Source organism: Amia ocellicauda, chromosome 1 (assembly GCF_036373705.1).
Source record: "Amia ocellicauda isolate fAmiCal2 chromosome 1, fAmiCal2.hap1, whole genome shotgun sequence".
In the NCBI taxonomy this organism is placed as follows: Eukaryota; Metazoa; Chordata; class Actinopteri; order Amiiformes; family Amiidae; genus Amia; species Amia ocellicauda.
The window spans coordinates 10,472,525-10,495,388 of NC_089850.1; the positions used below are offsets into that span (position 1 = coordinate 10,472,525).

General features: G+C 41.7%; 1 protein-coding gene across 1 annotated transcript in view; it reads left to right on the forward strand.

Moving 5' to 3' along the window:
• asap2a (ArfGAP with SH3 domain, ankyrin repeat and PH domain 2a) overlaps positions 1–20,914 on the forward strand; it is an 85,308-nt gene extending 64,394 nt beyond the window's left edge. Inside the window, exons 13-28 of the mRNA XM_066716252.1 lie at positions 828–876; positions 1,058–1,224; positions 1,862–1,995; positions 2,436–2,530; positions 2,972–3,161; positions 4,011–4,096; positions 4,326–4,441; positions 5,526–5,593; positions 5,700–5,807; positions 10,667–10,919; positions 13,013–13,165; positions 14,235–14,409; positions 14,778–14,836; positions 15,271–15,359; positions 17,345–17,464; positions 18,168–20,914. Coding sequence (XP_066572349.1) covers positions 828–876; positions 1,058–1,224; positions 1,862–1,995; positions 2,436–2,530; positions 2,972–3,161; positions 4,011–4,096; positions 4,326–4,441; positions 5,526–5,593; positions 5,700–5,807; positions 10,667–10,919; positions 13,013–13,165; positions 14,235–14,409; positions 14,778–14,836; positions 15,271–15,359; positions 17,345–17,464; positions 18,168–18,242 — 1,937 coding nt within the window. The 3' untranslated portion in view covers positions 18,243–20,914. The remainder of the gene's footprint in view (positions 1–827; positions 877–1,057; positions 1,225–1,861; positions 1,996–2,435; positions 2,531–2,971; positions 3,162–4,010; positions 4,097–4,325; positions 4,442–5,525; positions 5,594–5,699; positions 5,808–10,666; positions 10,920–13,012; positions 13,166–14,234; positions 14,410–14,777; positions 14,837–15,270; positions 15,360–17,344; positions 17,465–18,167) is intronic.
• The last annotated feature ends 1,950 nt before the right edge of the window (positions 20,915–22,864 follow it).

Genomic DNA, 22,864 nt, shown 5'->3' on the forward strand with positions numbered 1-22,864 from the left:
ACAAAACCACGTAACCAGGAGACTGAAAAGAATGTCTATTTTTGACACCCCCTCTAAAACAGAGGCTTTTGGGAGTCTCATTCTTGCTTCCTCTTTTTATAGACACTGGACCTGAATTAATATCCTTTCACTTCAGTATAATTTTTTTTTTTTTTTTTTTTTACTAAAATAAATGGAGAAATGCAGAAGCAGTGTACATATACAGGAAGGATAAATAGACTTCTTAAAATATAAGGTGTCTTCAGCCATGGTTTGATTCATTTGCAAATTGAAAAGTGGAATAAACCAAAAAAGAAAATGTGCAAAGCCCCCTAATTTCCTGTAGGTTTTTTTCCCTATTTAAAACGTTACCTTGGATTGTCTGCATTCCCCAAGGTGAAAACCGATTTTAATCATTTGAAAAAGATTTCAAAGTGAAGCGGATAGAACTGTTTGCGACTCCTGATCTTTTGCTGTAGTTCTCTGATACAGGATAAACCTCTGTTGCCAATTCCTTACCAAGGGCTGAAAAAAGGTTTAAAATAAACCTACCCACCTGGTTTGTTTCTGAATACTTAGATGCAGGAAAAAGCAATGCTCCTTGATACTTTGGACAGTTTTGAGAAGGTATCATTTTGAATTATTAAACCTATAAGCATGTAGGTTTTTTATTTTTTGTTTTAATTTGATGTGTGTATTTTTATGAATTGAAACCACAGCAACAGTCACCTGCATCCAGGGGCTCGAAATTATTAGTGTTTCCTTCACCATATTAACCAGTCATCCATTGTGTAACACACACATGATTCGTTTGAATTATAAATGCCATTTCCCATTACTCTCCACAGATGACAGGACCTATCACTTTCAAGCAGAAGATGAACCTGAATGTCAAATGTAAGTGTGGCTTAAAGAGCAGTAATTCAGTTCGAATGCCTGAGTTCCGGCCTACAGTCAGCTGTGTGTCATCTTGGTTGATTGTGTCTGATGCCTCCTGTGCATACGCAGGTTATTTATTAGGGTTTTTGGTGGCATTCTGGTGATTCTGTGTCTTTGTTCTTGTTTCCGGGGACCTCAGATGGATTTCGGTCCTCCAGAACAGTAAGGAGGAGGCTCTGAACAACGCCTTCAAGGGGGACCAACATGTGGGAGAGAACAACATCGTCCAGGAGCTGACCAAAGCCATTTTGTCCGAAGTGAAGAGGATGACTGGGAACGATGTGTGCTGTGACTGCGGGGCACAGAGTGAGTCGCTGTGGGTGGTCGGGGATGGTGGACTTAAAGTTTTAACGTTGAAAAGAAAAATGGCTTGTGTGTTCTTCAAGATTGCTGAGTCAGGTTGTTGCAGACAGAAGAAATGTTATACACTTCCAAAGTATTTCAAGATGGATGGGTAGATTAAGCTTAAAGCTTAAACAAAAACAGTACTTATCTTCACCCTGCCAAATAATACTCTGCGGTGTTTGTATTTGGTTATACCCAAGATCAACATTTCAGTCTGTGAGATCTTCATCAGGAGCCGAGTTGCCACTGTAATATATTGGAGGAGCCTGGCAATCAAACCTGATTTCTCACACATCCCAATCACACAACCTAACCTTTTGTCTAAAGGTCCAGATCCCCTGGCAAGGCTGCAAATGTGGCCTATGTGCTCAATGGACAAACACCAAGTTACAATATGATAGACTGTCATCTCTCAAAGCTCAGTTTTCATTCATTGAGAAAAGGTTGTATAGAATTAATTATGGTTCCAAATTCTTGCTTCTAGACTAAATCTAGACCACTGGTTTCAGAGACACTGATTATCTCTAGGCTTGGATCATGAACCTCTTCCTACACAACCCAACTGATTTTCAGCGTTGGAAACCCTGGTCTTTTTCAGATCCCACGTGGCTGTCCACCAATCTTGGAATCGTGACGTGTATCGAATGCTCTGGAATCCACAGAGAACTCGGCGTGCACTACTCCCGAATACAGTCCCTCACCCTGGATGTCTTGGGAACATCTGAGCTCTTGGTAATGTAGAGGAGTGCTACTGCAAATGACATCACAAGCACACACTACATGTTTGTCCTTTCATTGCTGCTACTGCCTGTCTGTTGTCTCCTTATTTCTGCTCCTCTGCTTTGACCTCTAATTCAGTCAGCTGATAGTTAAAATAATGATGTTCTTCAAGATGGAAGCTAGATGACTTGAATCTATTTGACAGCCTCCCTTCCCACTGAAAAATATGTTCACACTCACTTCCATGGGGTTATCAAAGAGATTAGAGAATCTGTGCTGTGGCTTAACATTAATTCATCCCAATCTGATTGACATATAGCAACATTTAATTTTATTCTCCAAATGTGTGAAGTCTCTCTTTTCAGAAACTCTTTCATTTTCCATTTGATGAGCTGATTTAAGTGCTTGTGGGCGCATAGTGAGAATTGCTGTCCTGCTTCTGTCGGTTGCAGCTGGCCAAGAACGTCGGGAACGCTGGCTTCAATGAGATCATGGAAGCCAATCTGTGTGCAGAGGACCTGGTCAAACCTAACCCCACCAGCGACATGTAAGTGAAAGTCATTTCGCCAGTCCTTTTTCTCTCATCCGCTGTATTGGATCAAAGGCAAGAGGATCGAAATGCTTTTTGGGCAGCAGTTCTTCGATCATATCCATCTGATTTCCACACTCTTCAGTGGAGAAGCGCTCCATTGAGTTTCTGGCCATGTTCTTCAGATCAAGTCCTCTACAGACAAGAGGCATCCTGAGTTTTCATCCTACCTTTATGGATTGAACGTGTTCCCAAGGTGTAATGCAGGTGATGATTTCAGTGGTTTATAGAACGTGCTGATTGGTTGAATTGTGACACTGCCGTCTTCAGAGGCATCCTGTTTGGTGCGAGGCTGGGCTTATTGTATTTGGAAGATTGAATGCATGTGAAACACTTAGGGAAATCTATATTTTTAATTCAAGTTGTTTTTTTAAAAGGAGTATCTGTTCTTTCCTTCAGGCAGGCACGAAAGGACTACATCACAGCCAAGTACACCGAGAGGAAATTTGCTAGGAAGAAGTGCATCGACAATGCCGCCAAGCTGCAGAGTCTGTGTGAAGCCGTGAAGGCCAGGGATATCTTCTCTCTGATTCAAGTGTATGCAGACGGCGTGGATCTGATGGAGCCCATTCCACTGGCAAACGGACACGTAAGCCCCTGTTCACTAAGAGCCCGGCCATTAAGCGTGTCAGAGTGAGGACTGGTAGATTGATGGGGGCTAGGGAACTGCCATTAAGGCTGGCCAGTTTATTCCCTGTGTCACTGACTTTGAAGTTGAATAAGTAAGTAAGAAAGGTGAGAGGGGTAAAGAAGCTCAGCACACATTCCTGGGATTAAAGCCTTCACTCTTTCCAAAATCTTATGATTTTCCCCAGAGTTTTATTTTGAAATCATTTTTTTGTCTTATTCTAGACATTCAATGAATTTGTCTTTTTCAGGGGCCTGTTTGAGCGCACAGCCGTTATTCACTCCTTTCTGAACATTTATATCGTAGACTCTGAGAGTATAGTGTGGCAAAGGTATATGAGGCACTCAAAAGGTTTTAGCAGGCAGTATAATCAAATTGACAGCTTTTATTATAGTTCTTTAGTACATTAACCTGTAAGGCTCAGTGTGGTCTGTAATGTACCAATAGACAACTGATACCCTGATGTGATTAAACCATCTTTTTTTTTTTTTTTTTTTTTATGTTTCCATTAGTTCACTAAAGAGTCTAACAATGCCTTTAGACATGTTTAATTTATTATAGTGGCTTTAAATATATTTTCATTTAGTTTTGTACTCTCTCTTTGGAGGGGTTACAATGATCAGTTGTCCATAGCAAACCTGAGGAATAAAAGGGACAAAACCATGATCCTTACAATATACCATATACCTTATTGAGCTAGAAACATATGTGAGCCTGTGGGCACTGTGCTAATCCTGTAGGAAGTCCAGTTGTGTCCTTGCTGTTGACTTTGACCTCCAACCCATGTGTCTCTTTGATTCCCTCCTCCAGGAGCAGGGCGAGACCGCACTTCACCTGGCCGTCCGACTGGTGGACCGGACGTCTCTCCACATTGTGGACTTCTTGACCCAGAACAGGCAAGCAGTTTTGAAACTAACCCTCATAATAAAGAGACATATGAAGAAATAATAATCATAACATTATCCTGAGCGTATCAAAATATATCTGCAATCTGCTTACATGAGAACGAATACCTCAAATATTCAGTTCATCATGACGTAGCACTGAATCGTCACTGTGAGAAAAAGCTGTTCTCTCCAGTCAAAGCTGCTCTTGCTCACCACAGCCTGGACGTTTGTTTCACAGTGGCAATCTGGATAAGCAGACCACGAAAGGCAGCACTGCCCTGCACTACTGCTGCCTAACGGACAACGTGGAGTGCCTCAAACTGCTGCTGAGAGGGAAGGCGTCCATTGACATTGGTAAGGCAGCAATGTAGGGAGAGGAGTGAGTGATCTTGTTCCCAGAGTCATTGCAGTACCTTCTGAATTGTGTAAAAGGCCGTGTCTGTGAAAGAAGGCAGACGTGGGTTGCCAGACTTGCGTATTGATGGGCTCGTCACCCTTTCTAGTCATTTCAAACTTTTAACCGAGAAAGGAAAATGTTGGTTCGTATTTCAGTCAAATAATATAATCTAATATAATCGATTTTAGATTTGTTGTTGTTTTTGTTGTTGTGGTTTGCTTTTTCTTTGTTAACCAAGTTGAGCTGAATACACATGTAAGAATTAATAGCAAGTATGAATATTATTATTAGGGGAAACAAAATACTCCTCAGAAATATGACTGCTTTTACAATATATACATTTCAAATTTAATTTGTGAACGGGACTTAATTTGTCACCAGGGCTCAATATAAATAATAATAAGGCTTGGGGAGTGTTTTCCTTAGCTATGCAGAGAGGCTAGAGACAGTGGGAGGCTCAACTGTTGCTCTAAAGTTGTTCCCAGGCTTGCATTGACTAAACAGTGAGTAGGATCTCCAAGTTTGGCACAGATTCTGTATCGCTTTCTCACAAGACTGCGTTTGGTTTGTTTAAAATAAATCAAGTCAAAAAAAGATAAGAGCTGAAAATTAGAAGCAGAAATGTGTGGGAAAATGCGCTAATTAAGTATCTTGTTACAAATCAAATGAAAGTACTAACAAAGAGCAGGCAACTTCAGCCAGCATACTTGAATGTGTTATTTGGCGAAGAATGAAAACTGCATTCACTTACCAGGCTTAGGAAGACATTGAATGAGGTCATGCTGAAATAGTTCTTTTTATATAAGCAGTTCTTCATAGCTTTGGGGCAGTGGAAACTTCTCTGTCCTGAACATTGAAATTACACCAGCTAGACTTCCCCACAGAAATTAGAATTTGACCGTATCTTCGCAGTACAGGCCAGAGTTCATCAATTTTAACCTGGGTCTAGGTCATGACATAATAGGCGCCCGTGAAGCATGTCATTTTTTAAATAACCAGTTTTCCAGACTGTGTGGTAAATAAAATGGACTTTCTTTACAGCCAACGAATCGGGAGAGACCCCTCTTGACATCGCCAAAAGACTAAAGCACACGCAGTGTGAGGAGCTGGTAAGCACACTTGAGGAAACTAAGATGGTTTGAATTTAAATTAAGAGGCATGCGTTTTGTTCTCACCGCTTTTTATTTACTGGCTGTTCTTTATCCATTTCGACAGCTCAGTCAGGCGTTGTCTGGGAAGTTCAACGCTCACGTCCACGTGGAATATGAGTGGAGGTTACACCACGAGGATCTGGATGAGAGCGACGAAGACATGGAGGAGAAGGTGAGTGTGTCCCACTGTGCTTGTGTCACTCAGGAAAAGTGAGTTAAGCTGGTCCTCAAGGCCAGACCCCGATTATTTCAATTATTTTGTCTTCCTTTGGGGATCCAAAGACCATATCAAGGACTATTTCAAGCTCAACAATGAAACCACGACTAAATCTCACAAGTTGAGAATTTATATCAATCCCTGGAGTGTAGCATGTATGTTATAGTCTGAATAGAGCTTGTATCAAACCCCAGCAATGCTACGGCTGGCTTTATAAATTACACTCGTGATGTGGGCTGGTATACTATTCTTTTAATATATGACAGGCTGAATGTTATGGTGCCCTTCATGGTAAATGCCCACACTAAAAAAAGTCCCCCTTTTGTCATGGTTTTAAACCAAATAAGTTTCCCTTCACAGTTCTCCACACGTGTTGTGTTCATGGGGATATAATCAAACTTTTCCTAGCTGTGGGTACTGTATATATAACTAGGGCTGCAACTAACGATTATTTTGATAATCGATTGATCGGACGATTATTTTTTCGATTAATCGGATAAAAAGCTAAACAATTTTTAAATTAGATTTTTTGTTTATTATAACTAAATTAAACCCTAAATCAGGGTATGTATTTGTAACAGTGTACTTTAAAAGGTGCAAAAGCCACATAGTTTTACTAATTAATCTTAAATTTTTACATTCATTTTAAACTTTAAATAAAACACAAACGTTTGTCCACAGTTTTAAGCAGCAAAACTTTAAATATCCAAAACATAATCAAAATGAAAGCCATAAATTGTGTTTTAAAAATATAATCTTCACATTATAAAAAATAAATAAAACACAAAAGTTTGTCCAGTTTTTAAACAGTAAAACTTATATATCCAAAATATAAATAAGCAAAACAAAACAAAACATTGAGTTGTACTCGTATAAACTTCACATTATGAAATTACGACACAAACATGTTTGTAATGAGATTTTAAGCAGCAGAATTTGTTGAAATATCAAAATTATAAATTAACAAACAACAGTTACTGTTTGATATAGAGGTAGAATGCAGAAGAAGAGGAAAGCTGTCACTGTTCAGTGTTGTTCATACGAACATGTTTCTTATTCACTCTTCCAAAACTTTGAATTTGAATGCAAAAATATCAGCATGTCCATATGCTTCGGGCTGAGGCTGGCTCTCATTTTGCAAGCTATGTTACCTGCAGCAGAGAACAGACGCTCAGATGGTGTTGAGGTGCTTGGGATACACAAGTAGAATTTAGCTAATTTTGCCAAGGTGGGATATTTATCTTTATTATCTCCACCAATCCAATGAACATCCAATGAATAATAAATGATATATAGATGCATTAAATATAGAAAGACTGAAAACAAGCGTGTGAACATAGTAGAGCCACAGTAGATCACGTTGCTTACCGTGCTGATGTTTCACCTTCATCCGTGACACCAACGTGTTTTCTTTTCATGTGCTCGTGCATCACTGTGGTACTTCCATGCCACACAAGCTCAGCTTTGCATAACGTACAGGTTACCATCTTTGCTGCATTTAATGTAAAATGCTCCCAATGCCTTAGATGACTTAGGCCTCACACTTTTTTCTGCCGCCGGTTGATCTGCCATTTCGCGTGGGACTGTTTTTATGGAAGTGGTGTCTCCGTAAATGCTCCCCGTGACATGACATTCGTTGACAATGATTTTCATAATCGGTTATTATCGATTTTATCGATTAGTTGTTGCAGCCCTATATATAACCTGTGCTGCTTAAACAGATCTTAAACAGAGCATTATATACATATACACTGGGTGGCCACTTTATTAATACACCTCCCCTTTCCATGAAATAGACTGCACAGCCAGTGATATCCTCACGCAGGGACGGACTGGGACTAAAAATGGCCCTGGACATTGACTCGGACTAGCCCGCCACAACCGGGTTGTGGATAATCCACCGCCCCCAATTGCACATTCACTCACCAGCTCCTAAAAGCACCACCAGTTGCATCACAGCTATTGTTGTACACTAAAGCAGTACTATTTTCAGAGAGCTACATAACACATGCACTCTGTAAACTGTTAGAATAGTTCTATAGAACACACACTGACTTGTCATATTGATGTCGTTACCCGTCTCCCTCCCTGCCCTGGCTCACCATTGTATACCACTTCGGCAGCAGCAACGGCATTGACATTGCTTGTGCTGGACCAGGGGTCGGCAACCTGCGGATGTTGTTGTTTTTTAATTTAGAAACGCAATCAGACGTCTAAAACTTCTTCAGGGTTGGGCTTAACACTGGAATCTCCAACATTTCAATTTAGGCAATCTAGTATAAACAACAAATCCGGTCCTCTAAATTCCAACATAGTTTACACATAAATATATCAGTGCATTATTGCGCAAATGAAACAACCGAGCAATAAGAATTATAGTAATACTACTTGTACATAATGAGAGAAACATCTGGACATAAATATTATACAGTAAAGTTTTGCTACTGATATAAATGTAATCTACTGGAGTCAATGTTGTTGCTGGAATGAATGCGTTCCCAAGCAAAGAGCTGAGCTGACGTGTTTGTCTGAGGAAATGCAGAGGGAGACGGACGCAACTGCAGCTGAAGTCACCTTACTGCCCAGAAGTCACATTTTAATACCTAAGCAGCTGACAACCTATCAATCCCACTCCTGTAAGTGAAAAAACAAGAAGGAACACAAACCCTAGACAATGGAGAATTGGAAAATTGTTGTCTGGTCTTACGAAACCCAGTTCCTGTTGTTTCACACTGATGGGAGGACCAGCATATTGTGAAAACCAGAGGAGTCCATGGATTCATCCTGCGGGATGTCTACAATGCAGGCTGGTGGTGGCGGTGTGATGGGGTGGGGTGTGTTTTTGTGGCACACATTGGTTCCCTTCATACGAGTGGAGCAACATTTAAATGCCACGGGATATCTGAACATCATTATATGTCAGTCAGTTTGCAACCGCTATGGGAAGCAAAGGAGCTGATATGGGCCAGCATCCTTGTGCCATGTTTTCCACACCTTATTGAGTCCATTCTGAAGGCAAAAGGGGTAGCAACTCCATCACGTTGGTGTACCTAATAAAGTGTCCAATCAGTGTATATCTACAATGGGGGAAAAAAGTATTTGATCCCCTGCTGATTTTGTACGTTTGCCCACTAACAAAGAAATGATCAGTCTATAATTTTAATGGTAGCTGTATTTTAACAGTGAGAGACAGAATAACAACAAAAAAATCCAGAAAAACGCATTTCAAAAAAAGTTATAAATTGATTTGCATGTTAATGAGGGAAATAAGTATTTGACCCCTTCGACTTAGTACTTGGTGGCAAAACCCTTGTTGGCAATCACAGAGGTCAGACGTTTCTTGTAGTTGGCCACCAGGTTTGCACACATCTCAGGAGGGATTTTGTCCCACTCCTCTTTGCAGATCCTCTCCAAGTCATTAAGGTTGCGAGGCTGACGTTTGGCAACTCAAACCTTCAGCTCCCTCCACAGATTTTCCATGGGATTAAGGTCTGGAGACTGGCTAGGCCACTCCAGGACCTTAATGTGCTTCTTCTTGAGCCACTCCTTTGTTGCCTTGGCTGTGTGTTTTGGGTCATTGTCATGCTGGAATACCCATCCACGACCCATTTTCAATGCCCTGGCTGAGGGAAGGAGGTTCTCACCCAAGATTTGAGGGTACATGGCCCCGTCCATCGTCCCTTTGATGCGGTGCAGTTGTCTTGTCCTCTTAGCAGAAAAACACCCCCAAAGCATAATGTTTCCACCTCCATGTTTGACGGTGGGGATGGTGTTCTTGGGGTCATTCCTCCTCCTCCAAACACGGCGAGTTGAGTTGATGCCAAAGAGCTTGATTTTGGTCTCATCTGACCACAACACTTTCACCCAGTTCTCCTCTGAATCATTCAGATGTTCATTGGCAAACTTCAGATGGGCCTGTACATGTCCTTTCTTGAGCAGGGGGACCTTGCAGGCGCTGCAGGATTTCAGTCCTTCACGGCGTAGTGTGTTACCAATTGTTTTCTTGGCGACTATGGTCCCAGCTGCGTTGAGATCATTAACAAGATCCTCCCGTGTAGTTCTGGGCTGATTCCTCACCGTTATCATGATCATTGAAACTCCACGAGGTGAGATCTTGCATGGAGCCCAAGACCGAGGGAGACTGACAGTTATTTTGTGTTTCTTCCATTTGCGAATAATCGCACCAACTGTTGTCACCTTCTCACCAAGCTGCTTGGCGATGGTCTTGTAGCCCATTCCAGCCTTGTGTAGGTCTACAATCTTGTCCCTGACATCCTTGGACAGCTCTTTGGTCTTGGCCATGGTGGAGAGTTTGGAATCTGATTGATTGATTGCTTCTGTGGACAGGTGTCTCTTATACAGGTAATGAGCTGAGATTAGGAGCACTCCCTTTAAGAGAGTGCTCCTAATCTCAGCTCGTTACCTGTATAAAAGACACCTGGGAACCAGAAATCTTGCTGATTGATAGGGGATCAAATACTTTTTTTAATTGCGTTTTTCTGGATTTTTTTGTTGTTATTCTGTCTCTCACTGTTAAAATACACCTACCATTAAAATTATAGACTGATCATTTCTTTGTCAGTGGGCAAACGTACAAAATCAGCAGGGGATCAAATACTTTTTTCCCTCACTGTATGTGCTATTCAACATGAAGCAAAATGGCATCTTTTAGTGACTTCTTGGCATCTCCTGGAATTGAGAACTCTTGGCTTACTCAAGAGTAAGTGGGATGGCTCAGACTCCTGTGCAGTGGGAGTGTGGGGAGCTCTGGCCCTCCTCCCTCACCGTCTCTCTTCCTCTCTCTGTCTTGGCAGCCTAGCCCTCACCGGCGGGACGAGCGGCCTGTCAGCTGCTACCAGCCCAGCACCAACCAGATGCAACCCAGCGCCGCTGCCCTGGCCCGAGATGCTGCTAACCTGGTGAAGGACAAGCAGAGAGGCTACATTCCCAGCATGGTGAACAACGAGACATACGGGGCAATACTGAGCTCCAGCCCCCCCCCAAACCAGGGCTCTGTCCCCGTCACCACCATTGCCCCTCCACTGCCCCCGCGCAACATAGGGAAAGGTGAGCTGGCATTGGCCTTTAATTTGACCGCCACACACTATGGTTGTTGATGATGACAGTACAGATGCTGTTAGTTGCTGGGGGTGGGGAGGGTTCCCCAGTTTCGAGCTGAGAGCCTTTGAGTTTCTACAGGCCAATGAAGTGGAAAATGCATATTTACCGATGTCATCAGGATCAGTCCTTGCCAAGAGATGCAGCATGTATTTTACTGGTTCTGCAGAGTGTTTAATTAAAAAAAATGGAAAAAAAAACATGTAGATTCATATCAAAGTACATTAATTCTAAAACACTGCTAGCCAAAAGAGCAAAGCATTATTAATGAGTTGCTTTGCAGAGTTCCTCTTTACAAGCAGAAAAATACAAATGTAGGTGGCATTTGAAAAGGGAAGGGGGGGTTAGTGCCAGTGGTCAGGTCCCACATCCTGTCATTGCTACTGATAAACATCCAGACAGACAGACACACTTTAAACTCTGCTCTTTAGGAATTAAATGTATAGAACCATCTTTTTTGATACAATCCACAAATGGGCATCCTATTAACTAAAGAACCTGTACTCCGCTATTTTACAACCCGCGTAATTTACTTATTTTTGCCAATAACTCTTCAACCTTAAAAACTACAGTTGAATTTCATCTTCTGTATACGAGTGCCCTGAGGACTGGGCTTTGTTACACTACCACCAGCTGTACTCAGTCAGACAGTCATGCAGGTTCATAATGTCTAATGTAAAGTTTCACAGGTCCTGGCTTCTTGGGAATTCCCTCAGTCAAAGCCAGGCATTTATCTCAGAGTTCATAATATTACACAGCCTTGCACAGCGGGTTACTTAATTATGAAAAGCATTAAACAGATTTATTTTTTATGTCCCCTGGAACAAACCCAAACCAAAAGCAAACTAATGTATTGCAGTTCATTTACTGGCTGTATGCTGAACTGGAAGATTTTAACATTTTTATGTGGCCAAACAAAAACCTGAGTAATAGACTGATATTTAATTGTAAAACCACAAGTCACCCCTTATCCTAAAGCACTCTAAGGTGGATTCCTGTGTAGGGGAATTAATAAAACAAGTATTAGTGGATTATGTTTTTGTTTTTGTTTTTCCCTCAAGCAACCTGAATTTTCTAAAATCGTTTTTGAAATCACTATTACCTTGCAGGGAAAGCCAGATGAGAAGTCAGGACAGATTCAAAAGCGGAAGTTTCCTACCTGCTAATGTGCTGATTAACTAAATGAACTCTGTAATCATTACATTCTCATACTACAATTCACTGTGCTGCTGTTTACGGTTAACATTGTCTTGAAATGTGAAGATGTACCTGTATCTCTCTATATGAAAATGTACCTGTATCTCTCTATCCTTGTTGGTCCCATCTCCCTCGTCTCTATTATAACTTTCTATACATAATTTCCCTGGATATATTGCCAGTAAATAAAGGCAGCAAAACTGGGAAAAGGGTTAAATAAAGCACTCTTCATTGTTTTAAACTCTACCATGTCTGCCTTGCTCTTAGCACTTGGAGCAGTCGCTTTACAGCATGGGTTATTGCCAATGGTCATATATCGTCATTATCCACAGGCACAAATTCTAGCCTCTTCAATTTGCCTAGCACAGTTGTTTTAGTCAGTTTCTGGCCTGGACAACAGCAGTTTTCCTCCTGAACCTCACAAAATACAATTCCAAGTTTCAATGACGCTTCTTTGACAGAAGGTTCTTCCTTCTGCCTAATGCAAACCTGCCATCGACTCCTGCATTTTTAATTGGGGTGCCTCAGAGGTTTGATTTTGGACTTAAAAAACAAGCAAACATGAAATCTGCTGTGCCCTAATGACGATCACACATCTCTGGACTGTGTGTTGCTCATCTTACAGAAGACAACGGCTGCTCTGCTCGTTCAACCTTGATTTTAAGGAAATGATTAATCGGGATGTTTGTTTCTCTTCCTGTCTCGATGCATGCGCGTCAGGGCTAGCGCTTCGTACCTTGGTTAACCCGGCACAGGTGGTGTCGAGAGCCTCCAGTTCCGATGCAAGTGGCTTTTTGACATGTTTGGCCGGCGGTGTGGTAACGTCCGTGCTCCTGTGTCCACAGTGCAGCTGTCGGGGCTGGGCGGCGGAGTGCAGACCTCGGGTTCGGCCGGATGGAAGACTGGATCTGTGGAGGTGGGAGGCCGACAGAGATCCTCCTCGGACCCCCCCAACATGCACCCCCCGGTGCCCCCTCTCCGCGTCACTTCCACTGCCAGTGAGTAACGCCCACCGTCCCTCACCCTGCACCCAGCTCAGTGCATCTCCCCGTCAGTTCACTTTCCCTACTGCCTGTTTCCTATTGCTCAAAGACCTGAGAGACCTGTCAAAAACAATGTAAACTTGTATTTTTTATTGCTTTTCGATACAGAAGTGCCATATTAAACAGCCAGCTACAAAGCCATTTTCCCACAATACATTGTCCCCAGCGGCAGAAATATTAGCACAAGGCCAGCTTATTGGATATGGTTGCCTTTGCTACAGCTGCATTTTGTGCTTCCTGTTTTGCTGGGAGTTGTGTGTCAAGGGTGTTTTTTTTTTTTGTTTTTTTTAATATATATATATATATATATATATATATATATATATATATATATATATATATATATATATATATATATATATAATATATTATGGCCACCCCTTTTTGTATTCATCCTATTTTGATTAAATTGTAGACTTATGTCAACATATCTTTTGTTTTGTATGCTTAAGATAAGATAAATGTATAGATGACAAAAATACGCAAGTTAATGTCCATGTCTGTGTCCGTTGCAATTCTGTAACTCCACCCAAACATTATTCTTCATGTTTAAGGGCAGTTTTATTATTATTATTATTATTATTATTATTAGTTCTCACCTCAAACCCAATAGCTTATTTTACAATTAATTGCTGTGAAGTGAATACAAAAAAATGCAGTTGCTTGAACTCATTGATTTGGAAGAGTCTTAATTGCCATGAGTTATGCACAGAAAGACATTCCTGAATGGCTGAATAAAAGATCCTAGTTAATTTCTTAACTTGTTTATCATGTTGAGCTTAACAGATGCAAATCTCAATAAACAGAAACCCTTTGTTGTATAAACCCAGAACCACTATGTCCACAAGGTTATCTGTCTTTTTTAAGGAGCAAAATATTTTGTTATTTTTATGATGAAGTCACTTGCTCAGGTGGAATGAAGTGAAAATAAATAAAGAGCTTCACTTACAAACTCACAGACCTGGCCTGAGAATAGAGTAGTAGGGTTTGGTGTTGATGTCTATTTTTGATTTCTTTCCTACAGTTCTTCCACCCGTGACCCCACCACCCCCGGTGGCCAAGACTGTGAGCGTGATGGAGGCCATGAACCTGCAGTCGAAGCAGTCCGGACCGCCTCCCGTCCCGCCAGTGAAGCCCTCCCCACCGCCTCTGCCGCCCCAGCCGCCTGGCCGCACGCACCCACCCAAGTCCCCAGCCAGGTAGACACGCCCCTCATGCCCTCCCCGCCCCACACAGCCCCTGTGCCCATTGCCACTCCGATTGTGTGTGCCGTAGTTCATGTTATGTATTGCCTTGCCTTTATATTTTTGACTGCACTTTACTATTCTGGTGGTCACACTGATTTTTACATTTAAAAAATAATACTGCTGTTTGAACAATGCAGCAGCAATTTCTATTTGTGGGGGTAAAGTATACAGTATGTATAATTGTGGAGCTCCCTATAAAATTGTTTTTCTATAACCCCTGCAGCTATGATTAGTAATAGCAATAGCAATTTAGCTGCTGCTTTTTTATTTACATTCATGCTTCCTTACAGTAATTAAGGTTTTTGTTTTGTGTTTCGCAGCACGGATAAAACGTTTAATAAAGGACTTCCTGCTGGATCTGGGTCTATAGTAAAGCCAGGTAAATAAGAACAATGTATATTGATGTATTTATTATAACAATCCAGTCTCTAAGGAAGATTGTTTGCCTGATTTTGAAAGTATAAAAGTTCCCTAAAGTGAACCATCATGTCGTGATTTTTGGCTGCAATATCCCAATGCCAGCGTATGTTTACAGTGTTTAGAAACTGGAGCAGGAATGCATCAGAACATGAAATGGTTCTCCTTCATATCGCATCGATTCCCAAATCAATGCAAAATACTATTCTAATTACTAATACACAGTTAGAGAGTTTGCAATAAGGAGTTTGTTTAGCCATCAAAATCTTATTGATGATAGGTGGTTAAAGTTAAAGGAAGTCTCTAGGCTCTGGTAACGATTTTAATAGAACTGGCATGTTGAAAACGCACAGTTCTTCATTCCCTCACTACATTTCTTCCTGTACCCTTGAACAGATAAAAACATCCCTGGGTCACCAAGCCCTTCCCAGAACTCTGTTGGCCAGGCTCCACCCCCTGCCCCCATGCCGAGGAAGGGATATGCTGTAAGTACCTGATTGAGTGGGTGGGGCTACATCTACACACCTGTACCCTATTGGTTGTAAACATGGAAGGTTGGTCCCATGACCTATCTCCTCTGTCCAATCACTGACACTTTCTCAGTCTGGTAACTAGTTTGTCTGTACACCAAGGTGGGCGTATTGGTGTTGTTTTCCCATGTTCGTGGATAACTGTAAAGTAAACCCAGTCTTTCAAATTGCCAAAGTACTATATTGCATTTGTAGTCCCCAAAGTCAATAAATCAGCATACAGCAGACAACGGGGAAGTGGGGAATATTTACCCTGTGGTAAAGAAAACATGCAATAACATTAAATAGCCACTGGAGCTTGTTTGTAACCTGGGTGACTGTGGAATAACAGTGCTTAACTCTGTAAAACCCTGTGATAAGGAGTACGCTCATAACCTTTCATAACCAGTACACTCTATAAATGGCCTGTAAGTGTTTTGAATGTTTTTCAAACTGACATTTAAGAATGAATGGATGAATAAATGATAAGCGCAGTTTGTGGTGTGCTTTGGTTATGAAACTAACCTACTTCTTGGATTCAGCAATCATATGGCCTTGCTCCTTTGGCCTCCGAAGCATATGGTAACATAATATCTACAGTAAAGCCCGCTCTGCTTTATTGCTCCGTTGATCCACCAAGCCTTTTTCAGTAACAAGCTAATGCACTGAAGCCGGCACTTAATGTCACTTTAGTCCAGAGCTGTGTTAAAATGGCAGTTTTACACAAGGAAGCCTTGCCATTGTATTTATTACCTAATAAAGTCTGGTCAATTTCCCCACTCGTTAACGAGCACTTGGCGGAAAACAAGTACACACTACAGAAATGAATACCCATCTCCACCACACAACACAAATTACACAAGCCAGTTTGCTGTCCCCCAAGAAATGGAGAGCTGTGCCACGGTACACCGTGTTCCTCATGGAGTCCTTACCTTGAGGCAAATATCTAGGACTGTACCCGTTCACACTGGCATGTTTGTAAAGCAGTGCAGTTAGTGGTTTTTATGTTGCAGGTGTTGTTGCACGTACATCACTGCCTCCCCCACAGATTTTAACCTGCCTTGCATTTGTCAAAGCGGCGGTTAACGCAAAACCCAAACACTCGATATTTCTTGAATTCGTAGACCTCTCTGCAGGGAACTGTGAATGACAGAACGCACAAAGATCACTTCCGCCAAGTCCCCCATCCTGTCCTGTCCTGCTATACAATTTGAAAGTGCATGGGGTACTGGCAGGCTGCACCATGGTAACTATGTCTCCATGGATATCTTTTAATTGATTGCAAATGTGTTTTTATTCAGCTTCCCTGCTGCGGTGGGTGGAAGTTAATTGTCAATTTAATATAATTTCAAGCATAAAGAAATCCATTTGGTGGAAGTGATTTTTTTTTTGTTTTGTTTTTAAACCCTTAAAAACACGTTACAAACACACAAAAAACAAAAAACTCCTCCATGCTCTTAAAGAATGTCACATGTTACCTTTAAGGTATATCTTTAAAGGTATTAAGATTAATTTCCAGGTGGGCAACCAAGGTATTAGTAAATTAGGAATTAAAGTGAAGAAAGAATTGCCATCTTAAATCCCAGTCCCCAGTTATATCAAATACAGCTTTCATACTCTTTAAACCATTAAAAACAAAACACTATCAATCACTAGAAACATATCATGTAATAGAACATTAACCATGTATCTAATTACAGACAGACTGGAAATGGATCCCCAGATCATATAGTAAATTGGAGCCTTTTGGTTTTTAATAAAGAATCTTTCCATATTGTACTATTTAAGTAATGTATTTATCCATTCAAATCTAGAGGGGGTTTTATCATTCCACTGAAAGTTGGAGCTCTTTAGACACCGTCACAGCCATGCATCAAATTGTGTGGCTGGCTTTTGAATTCACACTTTTATTGTCCCTCATGTACATGTTTGTTTTTTGAATTTTTTCGTCCCCTCTTCAGAAACCGAAGCCCAAGAGGGTAAAAGCCATTTACAACTGCGTGGCGGACAACCCTGACGAGCTTACTTTCTCTGAGGGGGAGATTATCGTGGTCGATGGCGAGGAGGACCAGGAGTGGTGGGTGAGTACACGAGAGGTGGGGGGGGGCACAGGCAGTCAGTACAGTGGCCTGCAGCAGAGGAAGTGCAGTAGAGAGGATCTGCGGGGGCCCAGGGAAAGAAGCCCTGACCGTCATCCAAGAGCCTCAATCCTAGAGACGGCATCTCAAACCCATGATCTAATACTGGCACACTCTCAGGCTTCCTTCCTCCCATGGATCTCTCTCTTCTGAATAGGGACCAGCTGTGACTTGTTTTTCACTGAAGTGCTTTTTAAAAAGGGGGAGGAGGGCAGGGGGAGAGAGAGAAAATCTGCCTCAAAAATTACTGTTTAGCTTGTTGTTCTCAAAGGATGTTCATGAGATGTAGTTCCAAATCCCCCAACTCTTACACCATTGTTTTTTCTTGATGGCAAATGCTGTTTTTCACATTTTGTGTTTGTTTTTGGCTGTGAAGAGAGTGTTTTGGTTGAGATTTTGGTGTGAAGTTGAGCACGTATGTAAATGCACAGTATTGTTCATATTTATTATTTCGCTCTAATGAAAGGAAAGTGTTAAAAAGGTCGTTGTCAGGCTCTTCTAGTCCAGACCTCCTCTCAGAAGTGAACACGCCCCTGCTGTTGGTCCATTCCTCCCACAGGGTGGAGGTAAAGAAATGAAATGATGTGTCCTTCAGTCACTCCACTGGCTGTGAGTGTTGATGGTGCCCTGTCTCTTGTTGTTACAGTTGGGGCACATTGAAGGAGAGCCGGTGAGAAGAGGAGCTTTTCCCGTGACGTTCGTACACTTCATTGTGGACTGACGAGCCCCACGGGGGGTGCAGGGGGTGTCGGAGAACGAGCCCCAACTTTATTTCATTCTCTGCTTATGCGTGGTGTTCATCATCAGTGGATTTCGTATCCGCTACACCTGCTTCCGGGAAAGGGAACCAGCCACCCCTGGAATGGGCTCCAGTCAGCTGACCCGTCCGCGGGGGTCCCATCTGCAAGCTATGGAAATGTTCGCACACACCGTCACGTCACTGTCCCACCCATGGCAGAGGATTCAGAGGGCGAGTTTTTAAGTCTTGGAACAAAAACATTTTTACGTTTTTTAGGGAGCCAATCTTGCAATAAATGCACTTTCTCACTGGGTTATGTTATTGTGGTCTGACAACCAAATCAGACGGGGGGGAAATGGGATCCCAGCAGGGTTATTTTCGAAGCAGCACATCTGACTAAAGACATTTTAAGTTTGTTCTTTAAACACACAAACACTGTAAAAAGAAATGTATTTTACCGGAATAGAATAGTTTAATGTATAGGTTTTCCTCTACAAAACACACAAACAAACAAACAATATGCTTTCCTAATATTTTATTTCTTGCATGGTTTTAAGGAAATTTAAAAAATCCTAAAGCACCTATACGGGGGGGGAATTATATAAGAATGTACACTGAAATGGACTTGAGTCACCATTTTCTTTCATTGTGGTGCTAAAACCTGGACTTGCAGAGCAGACCGATGATATTCTGCCAATTGAACTCCACTGTCCCCATTGAGAATGAACTTGATTGACTGGCAGGGCTTTATAAATACTGCTGTTGTGGCACATCTTCCTTTCAGCTCTCTCTGTGTGGACCAAGGCCTTCTCTTCGCTCTGTGGTAGACAGAAAATTGGGCATCCATGTGCTCAGATCCTTGAAACAAGCTCTCTACTCTTAACCCTGGAGGTTTCTTTTAGTTTAGTTTTTTGTGTTTTTGTTTCTAACCACATTTTGTATGGATGCTTGTGGGCGTGCACCTGCAATTCTTGAAATTAGTGAAAACACTGAGTATGACAGAGTTGCAGAGTTGTGTCCGTTCTATGTAGACCCTCTTCCCCTTCGCCGTCCGGTGTTGTTTTTGGTCTGAATGCCTGTCACGGTACAACTTGACGCTGTAATACCTGCGCGTTACATTTTGCCGTTTCAGTTTTGTTTTCTGGGAACACTACTGCTGTCCGCACACGTTGTTTTCCAACAAACTTAACACCAGGCTTCTGTTTTGTTGAATACATACTTATACTTCTGTAATGATCAGTATCCTGCCTTACAATCTGTCTTGCCAGATAGATCCCAGGTAGAGTCCATTTTTAATACTGCCTTCAACAAAAAAGGAAACGATACCCTACTCTACTCACATCCTCACATGACACCATTGGACAGATTTTTGCAGATTTTCATTCTTTCCCTAAGGTTTAATTCACGCTGCCTCTCGCTCATTTTAATATATTTAATTTTTAACTACTTTTGCGTTCCCTATAGTAAGTCGTACAAGTCAATCCTGAAAGCCATCTTGGTACATTTCTCTTAATTTGTTTCCCCCTCTTCGGCTAGTCTCTTCGTGTCACTCAACACTGTGATGTGCCAATGTGACTGTAGAGAAGGGGAAGGCGACGAAGATTAGAGAAGCCACAGTATCACGTGACTTTATTACCAGAGAATATCCTAACGAGAGTCACCTGACACCTTTCCAAGCTTAGTGTGTGACCTGCTGGAGCTCAGGGCAGCTCACCTGGCCAGTGCCTTCTGCTTGACTTTAGAGGTGAAAAAAGACAGGACTGTCAAGCAGATCCTCCCTCAAAACATTTAGCAAGATTTGGGGAACCAGCCTCGAAGCCTTCATGCTTACTAGTTGTTTGCAGGTAAATGCAGAATTGCACTGATGAGGGATGGTTGAGAATCCTGTTGCCACATTTCTAGCTGAACACCACTACGGTACAACAGGAGGCAGGTTTATGATGGCGAGCACTCAGGATAATGATGTAGACGGGTGTATTCTCTTCGGAGATCTTACTCTCATAGCCTCCCCAGCCTTTTCACATCCCGGTGCACCGCTCAGTGTCAGTGCTCAGCCGTTTGATCCGTTAGAACTTCCTGTAGCCGAGGGGACGGGCCAGACTGTAAGCCACAGAAAATGCCTCCTCAGTGGAGTTTCGGCTACAGCCCACAATTTAAAAAAGGAGAGAGGTTCAACTAACACTTTTCATAATCGTTTTTAAAATCTCTCCATACCTCTTCATGCATCTACACAGTACCTAGGCACCTTCTCTTATCTTACGTTTTTAGAGGAAAACGTGACCGCTTACCAAAAGCATGGGCTGAAACCACTAACTCCCACTTAAGCTGTTTGATACTGTTTGAAACCCACAAGGCATCAATTTGAAATACTGCAAAATATTTTAAATCTATATTGTTAAAAGAGCATTTTATGTAATGAATCTGATTTTTGGTTGCAGAGCAACTGTATATATATTGTAAAACATTTAATCTTAAATGAAAATATACCCTTGATTGTGTACGGACTGCAGTGATCTGAGATTGAGAGAGAAAGAAAGAAAAATTATGATAATGAAAAACAATGCATGTGTAATAAGTATGTATGTAACACACTATTCTCATTTTACCTGTTAACTCACTGGAAATAGAACAATAAATCTGATCCTGTAAATAGATCTACATTGGCTTGTCCATGTTTAAATGTGAGAGAATTGTAGTCTTTGAGAACTGCTGCACTTTGTGACGAGTACAGAAGAGGAGCCGTGTTTGAGGCACTAAGGCCGCTGTAGCCCCAGACCCTGTGAGTCTCTGTATCGCTCTGTGTCCGGCTTTACAGCGCTGTGAGGAGCCGAAAGAGACATGAGTGACACACGACATCCTTCTTACGTCACATCACGGAGGTCAAGCTTTGAAATGAGATTGTCCATATATGTGGGGAAGAAACTGGATTAAATAACAGAAATAAAGACAAGATAACAAAGATAACCTCAAGGCCTCAGTTCTCATTATTACCTACTTATTAGTTTCAATAATGTTTTTTTCTTTTTAAAGTGTGAATGAATGTACCAATTCTTGAAAGGAGTGTTCTTATTTGAATACTGCTTTTATAACTCAGTGGCATCCAAAAGAGTAAATGGGGTTTATAAAATTGAAGAATTGATTAAAGGAAACTCATTTTTTCAGAATTAGACACTGAATTTCAACTTTGCAACTGCTGGAACAGTTTTATAAGGACTGAGCTGCAGAGAAATCATTGGATTTCACACACGCCATGTTGCTGAAGTAAAATAAATATAAACCCTATAATCAGAATATTTACTTTGCTACTGGATGTCCTTCTGGATGCGGTGATTACAGGTTTGGGTGATTCTGATTTGCTCTGGTCATGAAAATTGTTTACTAGACTTTTCTTCCCCAGGTAAGTGACCTCATCATGCATCTTCTGTGAGCTTTAACAGTGTGAACCTGCTGCATGACTGGTATATAGGATGTCTGTGATGCAGCAGTGCCCTCTGGCGGACTGTAATGTTTTGTGAGCTGAATTGGGGCGCATATGTGAGTGCCCGCGCAATCCAGGTGCTACACATTGACCACTCTGCACTGGAGTGTATTGACAGACACCTTGCCAGCAGCCACTCGAAATCATATTAATACACATCAGACAATGTGTTGCTGTGCAGCTGGGTGTCAGAATAGGAAGGATCTTCAATATCAGCTCATTCCTTCTACCTGGAGCGCTTTCAGTGCAAGAAGAAGGACTCTGGCTGAAACGTGCAGACTGGACAGTGCAGATAAGAAAAATCCCCCGTCTTTGCAGTGTACATTTTATATCAGATAAGATGACTGTATGACAGTGGTCTTCCACTTACCAAAGTAACTCCACTTACCAGTAATATGTTTTCAGCAAGAGCTGAACTCTGAGTTTGAGCTGTTTGTAGCTCACGGTATTGCCTGCAGTGTGATCCTGACCTGGACTGATTGAGTTCAGTTGGGTCAGTTTAACAAGACAGCCGAGCTGTAGTCCAGCCTGCTTGTCACAAGGGTTGATGTCAGTCCAGGATGTGCACAGGTCAGTTACGCCATCATGCACAGCCTTCAATACAATCAATGATATACTATTGGGTTTTATTACCAGTAACACCACTTACACGGCCAGACACTGGCAATTTGCTGTCAGGATACAGTTACTGGTCTTGTTGATGGGCTCATCGAGATTAAAAATCTTGAAAATCCAAAATCCGTTCTAACATTTGGGACAATTGGCAAAATAAATTCCTGTGAACGGAGACAGTACCCACCACATGTTTTAAGAAACACAATGCATAAATTAGAAGGTAGCAAACCCAGAATGGTTTTATAAATAAAAATACACCAGTGACTGAGTATGCAGGTGACTAGGGAAGGCCAGCCAACCCCAACAGATCAAGTGCAATGCTGTGTAAATGCTTTGCAGTTTAAAATAAATCTCAGTGCTCCATGGTAAAGGGTGTCAATTGATCTCAAACACTGAGCAGAAGCATTCATATATAAAATATCACCATAGTCCAGTATAGGCATAAAAGTAGCTGAAACAAGTCTCCTGTTAGTTTTAAAAGAACAAAAAAAAGCCTCATTCCTAAAATTGT